Source organism: Atta colombica, unplaced genomic scaffold (genome assembly GCF_001594045.1).
Source record: "Atta colombica isolate Treedump-2 unplaced genomic scaffold, Acol1.0 scaffold116, whole genome shotgun sequence".
NCBI lineage: Eukaryota > Metazoa > Arthropoda > Insecta > Hymenoptera > Formicidae > Atta > Atta colombica.
The window spans coordinates 463,055-471,604 of record NW_017259202.1 but is presented as its reverse complement, the minus strand read 5'-3'; the positions used below and the strand labels follow the sequence as shown (position 1 = coordinate 471,604).

At 28.4% G+C, this 8,550-nt stretch overlaps 1 protein-coding gene across 1 annotated transcript in view; it reads left to right on the top strand.

Annotated features, from left to right (window-relative positions):
• LOC108694144 (equilibrative nucleoside transporter 4) overlaps positions 1–5,138 on the top strand; it is a 5,638-nt gene extending 500 nt beyond the window's left edge. The window contains exons 2-10 of the mRNA XM_018203447.1: positions 323–477; positions 751–879; positions 1,853–1,927; positions 2,271–2,494; positions 2,699–2,810; positions 2,961–3,131; positions 3,492–3,679; positions 3,940–4,180; positions 4,510–5,138. Of these exons, the coding sequence (XP_018058936.1) occupies positions 323–477; positions 751–879; positions 1,853–1,927; positions 2,271–2,494; positions 2,699–2,810; positions 2,961–3,131; positions 3,492–3,679; positions 3,940–4,180; positions 4,510–4,892 (1,678 nt within the window). The 3' untranslated portion in view covers positions 4,893–5,138. The remainder of the gene's footprint in view (positions 1–322; positions 478–750; positions 880–1,852; positions 1,928–2,270; positions 2,495–2,698; positions 2,811–2,960; positions 3,132–3,491; positions 3,680–3,939; positions 4,181–4,509) is intronic.
• The last annotated feature ends 3,412 nt before the right edge of the window (positions 5,139–8,550 follow it).

Below are 8,550 nucleotides of genomic sequence, written 5' to 3'. Positions count from 1 at the left end.
ATATATATATATATAGAGAGAGAGAGAGAGAGAGAGAGAGAGAGAGAGAGAGAGAGAGAGAGTTGAAACAAATAATCTTTAAAGCCGTATTATTATAATTAATTGACTTTTTTTCCCACGACAACTCTGACTCTCAAAGAGATTCAGTCTTGTAAATGACGAACAACTCTCTCCGATATTTCAGAGAAAAATATATTTAATTCGTAATCTTTGACAAATAAATCAACTTTGTAAAAATTGGCAAAAATTTTACGCGTTGCATTTAACTTGGTTAAAAATTTTGCGATTTATATATCAACAATTGTGCCATTGTTTGTTACAGCTTCATTATAGCGGTGGATTATTTTCAAGCTAGATATCCGGGAACTACTGTGATTTTCGACATGTCTGTTGTTTACATCATTATGGCTTTCTTCGCAGTTTTTGCCAACAATATTCTAGTTGAGACCTTATCGCTGAATACACGAATTACATTTGGTAAGATTGCCATTAAGTTAATCGAGTTTAAAAAAGAAACAATTGAAGTGAACGTAATTTAACTTATTATACTCAAAAGAATCCAAACAAAGGATCGAAACGTATATGAATTTAGTTTTTTGTTCTAATAAATGAAATTCGCATGTCTATATCTAGACTCAAATAGGCATCATACATTCCTTGATACTCATTAGAGCCTGAAGTGAAATTCCTTCTTAAACAAAACAAAAAAATAATATACGATAATTATATAATTTAATCTTTAATGCTCAGGATATTTAGTGTCCTTCGTTACTCTGAACTTTGTGGTGATCTGTGAAATTTGGTGGGAACTTTTCGGCGTTGCAACTTCCTATACGATTAATTTAGTTGCCGTCGCTATAGTGTCGCTCGGTTGTACAGGTAGAGTTAAATAAAATGATCACAATTCAATTAGTATATTAAATAATGGAAAAATGTTACAAGAATATTCATTTATCTATTCTCCGATTAATTAATAATATAATTTATTTAATGTGTATAATTTATTTAATGTTAAAAATTATTTAACACATATTCCAAGAAATACTAATTAATAATAAAAGAAATATTAATAATTCAACACAGATTATCTTGCTTTTTAATAACTTAAATAAAATGTTTCTGAAACGTTTGACATTTTTTATGTTTATGATAATTATTGTAACTGTACGCATCTATAATTGCATTAGATCTTTTTATTATTGTGGCTTTCTGCAGATTATAAGTATTTGTATGTTACAAATTTACAAATTACAACACCTAAATACGAGAAACGCCACTTTCGATCAAAATTAAATGTTAAACTAATACATAATATATCTATATATGTATATCTATATATGTATTCCTTTAAATAAATTTATCTTAGAAATATGATTATGCGCCGTTTCTTTTGGACTTTTAACACAATCAATCTGAAATATTGAAGTCCTCTCAAATTAAAAACATCTTAAAACTTATAAAGAATATTGCGAAAAATATTGTTAGCAAAATATTTTTAGTAATATTGCTAAGGCCTTGATAGTCTAACGATAGGACGCTCGCATGGAATACAGATCCGGATTCAATTCCCGACCGAAGTAATATTTTTCGTAATAAATTCTTTTAAGATGATTCTAATTACATTTGAGGAATTATTAAAAAAAAATAACGCTTTTCGTATTTATAGGTAATGTACTCACATAAAACGATCTTATTTCCAATCTTACTATTATATTTACAGATTATATATTTCATTAATCTGAATATTGTAATATTTTCTCGTAATATTTTTCCAAAATATCTATTTAATAATTAATTATATATTGTTAATATAGTACAAAAATTTGATCTTATTTTCTGTATGACATTATAGTTCAGCAATCAAGTTTTTATGGGTATACATCAATGCTTCCTAGTCGATATACGCAAGCTGTGATGACTGGAGAAAGTGAGTACTGATCTTATGAGTGGTCAGCATTTGTCTTTAGTAAATTATTTCAACAGAATTTTAATTCATGACTTAATCGTTTAAGACTACGGTCCACTTGATGTTACAAATTCGAAACATTTTTTGATTGGTCAATTAGTAAATTTCTTTCTTCCGATTGGTCAATCAAAAAGCTTTGTGGACCGCACTCTAAATAATGTTAGGAATTGAAATTTGTTAGAAATTGTAAAAATGAGATCGCCTTGTCGGTGTTCGATATTATGAGTAACGAGTAATCGTATATCTTTTCTAATTATTACTATATAATACAAGAAAAAAGAAATATCTTACTACACACTTTCAGGTTTTGCTGGTTTTTGGGTGTCAATCAATCGAATAATAACAAAGTCTCTACTCAATGATGAACGTGGCAATACATCCATGTTTTTTATTTTATCGAATATGACGATCTTGTTATGTTTTGTGCTACATCAAGTAGTACGAAAAACCGATTTTGTGCAATTTTACATAACGCTATGTCAGGAAAGAAATCGAATTACGTTAGAACCAACGGAGGATGTCGGTCTGGTACGTAATCATGTTGTATTCCTTATTTAAATTTCCATTCGAAAATTGAGGAATGATAATTGGAAAATTATGATATATATGAATAAATATTTTGAGAAAGCAATATAATTTTTTTCGAAATTACTTAAATTATTTGAAATTGATTATTGATGCAATAACAATGAGTTAATGATTAATATTGCAGTTTTTGTTATTGTTAAATAGATGGATCCGTTAGATCAAGTCGGCGATCCCTCAAAAGGTCAGTATGGAGTATTGAAGATTCAAACGAGTCCATTGGGAACAGAATCTGCAAGTGGAAGTGCTGATTTGAATGGTAATCAAGAAATTAATTCTCAAGTATAGAAATGATAGAAACGAATACCGAATTTCTTTGAAAGATTATTGTTTTAGAAAGATTGCTTTGAAAAGAAGAATTGAAATACTGCGATATTGCGATACTGTAGAAACATTTTGATTGTTACAGCAGCTGGACAATATTCTGCATTTTCGTTCAGCAATCCGGTGTATGAACCTAGTGCTCCTTCGGGTAATCCACCTGGTAGTGCTGGACCAACTTACAAGGTTGAAGATGTCGTAGTTATGAGAGGAGCTTACGGAACACAAAGCACGAGTACGCCATGGTCTGGCATAAAAAGTAATAATGCTGTTTTCACTTATCGTTAAAACAGTTGAAATGAGAAAATTGAAATTGATTCTTTTTTACGTAAACTTCTAGATTTTTATTATATGAGATCGATATTCATAGTCGATTCTTATATATTTAAGACTATTTTAAGTACCGATTTATAAGATGTCATAAGTCAATTACAGAGAGAACTGTATTACTATTTTAAGATATTACTTAAGATGGTATTAAAATAACATTACTTTTTATACGATTATATATAATTCACATACATACCAAATATCAATCACAAAGCGATTGAAAAGATTTAATCGCAATTTGAAATGTAAAATATCAGCTTCATGATTCATTTAAAACAATATTCTTTAGGAGGTTTGCTTGCGAGACTCGAAGTTGCCAAACTCATCTTTCCGTATATGGTCAGCATTGGTGCTGCTTACTTTATAACGCTCTGCCTTTATCCAGGAATCGTATCAGAAATAATCTCTTGTAAATTCGAGTCATGGATGCCAGTTATTTTGATGACTGCTTTTAATGCCTCTGATTTACTCGGCAAGGTATCGCCAATTATTATATAAATTATATATAAATTGTTTGTTTCAATCTTATTGAAACTGTTCTTTTTTTTATGTTTAATATATATAATATGTATAATATATATTATCATTAAAATTCAAATAGATAAAATTATAAGAAATAAAAAATATTAGAATAGTATTTGATGTCTCTTTTAAAAATGAAGATGGAATGAATATAAAATAGCAAGATAAAAACATTTCTTATAGAATTATAATAAAGATAATTAAATTTCTTGTAGGTATTTGCTCTGATACCTTATGAGTGGAAACGAACTCAGCTGCTTTATTTCTCTAGCGCACGGATCATACTTATTCCTCTATTTTTTCTTTGCGCAATTCCGCGTGGTGCTCCTATTCTCTCTGGTGAGGGATATCCGCTCCTATTCTCTTGGTTACTTGGTCTTACAAATGGTATAGTTGGTTCCATACCTATGATTCAGGCACCTAGTAAAGTACCGGAAGAACATCGAGAACTTGCAGGTATATCATAAATTTAAATCTTCTTTAAAATATTAAGTGAAATATTGATAAAGAAGGAAAGAGAAAAAACGGTATATTTTATTATTGGGACAATAAATTAAAAACTCAGATAAATATCTTTAAACTTTCAATTATTTATATTTCTAAAATAGATGCGATATTCTAATATTAAGAATTTTATTTTAAATTTATGTAGAGATTGGAGATATTATTTAGAAATTTTATTCAAAAAGATTTAAGATAGTCTACTGTCAAAAAAATTTTTTTGACGGGACAGCAGATGTATAAAGATTAATACGAGATCTAACATCAATATCTTACTTCCTTAGGTAATATTATGACCTTATCATACACTACTGGTTTGACTATTGGATCTCTATTGGCATACATGATGGATGCATGTCTTGGACCACCTGTACAAATCAAAGACGTATGTTTGAAAACGGCAAAAGTTCAAACTTCGACAACTGTATTTTCTAATGTAACGGCGAGTATTCTAACGACCGCAGTATCTTCCACTTTTCCTATCGTTGAAAAAACAACAGCAATATCAAAGCCGAAGACTACCGATGTATTAACCACAATTCTAATGTCAACATTATTGTCGAATAGCACCGTGAGCGACAGAGGATTGTCGGATGCGTCAACGACGGCCTTACCAAAGATCTTAGCTAATGTTACCTCGGCGAGCAACGCGATCTTGCAACATTAGGACGCATATATTTGTGTGCTGTGTTAAATCTGGTGCTTTCACATAAATATATAGGAGAGAGAGTGAGAGAGAGAGAGAGAGAGAGAGAGAGAGAGAATGTGTGTGTGTGTGTGTGTGTATCTCAAAGCACGAGATGTAGAAAAAGCATTTCTAAATGTTTGGCGCGATCAAAAAGTTCTATGAAAAAGATATGTTTTGATAGAAATAAGTACTAACAATACAAATATGAAAATATATAAAATAACTGTGTGAGCATATTTGTGCGCGCGCGCGCGTGTGTGTGTGTGTGCGTGTGTGTGTAAATTGAGCAAAAAATGTTTTGGAACCATACATAACACGAACCAAAAAATATAAATGTAGCAAATCAGGTTTAGCATAATAACAAAAAAAAATAAAATTAGCAATAAGTACTAATAAAAATATCATAATTCGTTGGATATGTTACAAATAATTGGTACACAAATTTAAAGTACTCTCGCTATTGCAAATTGCATATTATACTAACGTTTGTTGCAAATAAAAATTGAATTTGCATTTTATTTAATAGAGACTCTCATTAAAATATTGTTTTTATCAGTATTTATTTTTATGTATAAATTGTATAGTATATTTAGTTTATCTGAAATTGTTCTGAGATATCGCCAGATTAAACACACGCACAAAGAAATTGAGATAAATTGTAAAAAATTGCGCATCTTGAACAATTTGCGATAGATACATGAAATTTTTTTCTTTCTATTGAAGATATTACATGTTTATTTCACATTAGCAAATCGCTTTTGTAAATATTTTTAAAGATCTACAAGAGTGAAATTAATTTTTTTAATAAGAAATATTGTTCTCATTCTATACATTGTTTTTATTTCGTTGTTACTGTTTCAATGTATAACATACTGTTAGACTATTGATGGTTGACAGTTAGGAAATTTTTGCTGATAAAGTTATCGCACGAGTATATTCTGTCAAATTGTTATATGCATCTCCATGTGTCAATAGTTGATACGTAAATATAAAATACGTATATTTATATGGTACACTAGACGTCATAATTATTTTACATTCACTGGATGCATTCTCTAGATGCATTTTTAGAAAAAAATAGAGTCATGTTTAACGATGTTATATTATACTTACCCATAATAAAGAAATGGACAATACCAAGCAATAAATTGATAAATAGTATTTGATATATGAAAGATTGCTTTAACTTTTATTTCATGGATATACTTTTAGATCCAAGAATTTACTCTTTAATTTATCGTTAACTTCAATAAGTTACAATGTATGATTTCATCCATGAAATAAAAATAAAAATAATCTTATATGTTTTTTAGATATGTGCAAATTTTTTGTACATATATAAAATACACAAAAACGAAATGAAAACGTGAAATTAATTCACAAATATTCTCCTTTAATTTTATAAAAATACATATAATCTACTTATGCATAAAAATTAAATGTTGTCATTTACAGATCATTTGTGATGCATATGAATATCTATAAACACAATACGTTATTACGTAGCACTCATCTAGTGAATGTGAATGTGATTTAAGATATTTATGATACGTCCAGATTTAACGAAAGAGAAAAATAACTTTCTCACACAACGTCCCCTCTTTTACCCTTCCAACCCCTATACTTTGTTATGCAAAACTCGTTATGCAATCCTTATGTGCTCATAATACATTTGCGCAGATTTTTATATAGTAAAAAAATACAAGAAAGCTGTACAGCTGTTATTATGAACGCATAATAACTGCATAATGAGTTACAAAATATAGACTTAGCTTCGTTATTCGCGTTATCTGCTCAAGACATATCCGGTGTTATGTAGGAGATTGTAATCAAAGTTTGTAAAGATAAAACGTAGTTAGTAATACAATGGAAAAATGTATAATATACTTGATCATATATCGATTGATCAAATATCTTTCTCGATTTCTTTTTTTCTTAATTTATAACAAAGGCGTATGCATAAGGAAACATTTTATGAGAATCAATATCTTCAATATAACTTCTCTAAGATTAATCACCCCAATTATGGAAGACAAATCATAGTAATGATTCATTTCTAGTAAACGAGAATAGATTAAAATGGATTGGAATTTTTAATCCATCCGAATGCGGATATAGAATTCTTTTAAATGGAAAAACTTTTTAGATTCAATTGGATTTAAAAAAATTGCATTTCTTAGAGAATTTTTCTTCCAGAATTTTGAATTGAGTATCCACTTTTAAAAATTCAATTTATTTTTGTAATAAAAGACATAGAAAATTTGCTTGATGCAATTCCTCTAAATGAATAAAGAAAAAATTCTGATTTTCACAAGTACGCATTCGTAAATGTTGAAATGAATCTTTTTACAATCTATTTTAATTGATTTTCATTTACTAAATTATATACCCGCGTTATTCATACTATTAATATATATAATTGTCGACTTATTCCTTTCTGGAAATTTATATGTATAATTATATACAGAGTGAATTGAAATAGCTACGCTGATGTGCTTCTTTTTCATTTGTTTCAAAGTTTAGTTTGCAAGGTGAAAAACATCTTCCCAAGTAGCACACATCAGGCTGGCCTCTTTAGGATTTTATCTTCTAACACCGACGAAATACTATTAAAGATCGTCAAACCTAGATAAATTTTTGTCCTTCCAAAAAGGGTGTAGTTGAAGAACACTAATATTATCAACTCATCAAATTAATATAATTTTGCGATTATTAACATAAATAATTGGATAATATATTATTAAACTCATGATTTTTTATTGATCATTACAATGGTCCATAAATAAGCGTACTATTTTTATATGAGATTAATGATCTTTTTGAAGATATATAAATAATTTAATATCAATTTTATAATAAAGATTCTTTTTTCATTCTTCGTAATTTTAAGGAAGTTACGTTTGAGCAATTTAACAATATTCATAGTAATGTCAAGGGGAAAAAAATACATATTATTTTTTATTATTTGTTACATATTTCGTTTTATCTATTACATTATTAATACTTTTTATTTTTAATTGATTTAAAATAATATATAAAATTCGCACTTACCTTTTAAAATCTTTTTGCTATTATCTACAGCAAAAGTTTTTGCTGTGTATGTGTCATTTCACTCTTTGTCATTTCACTCGAATTAATACCAAAATCATATTGATGTTTATGAAAAATAAAAAAATATAGCAGGTAAGTAGAATAAAATATAATTTAAAAGAATACGTTGTAAATATATATGAGAAAGGGAATGTATACATTATTTGTTATATATTTTTTATTCTAATAACGTTATATTTGTGTACATTTTATCAGATATGATACGGCATAACAGTTTAACATTGATTCCAAATAAATGTATCGATTGATACATTTTATGATATATTGTTCTGTAATCAGAATTTAATTCTTGAGAAACGTATTATTTATACATATGATCAAATGTTGCAAAGAAGTTACGCCGCATATAATTAATTAATATATACAAACAATATATGTGTATACATACATATATAGATAAACAATACATATATGGATGATAAATGGAGTATCCTGTATATGCGCGCGCGCATTTTGTGTGTGTGTGTGTGTGTGTGTGTGTGTGTGTGTATGTGCGCGTGTGTGTGCGTGCGTGCGTGCGTGCGTG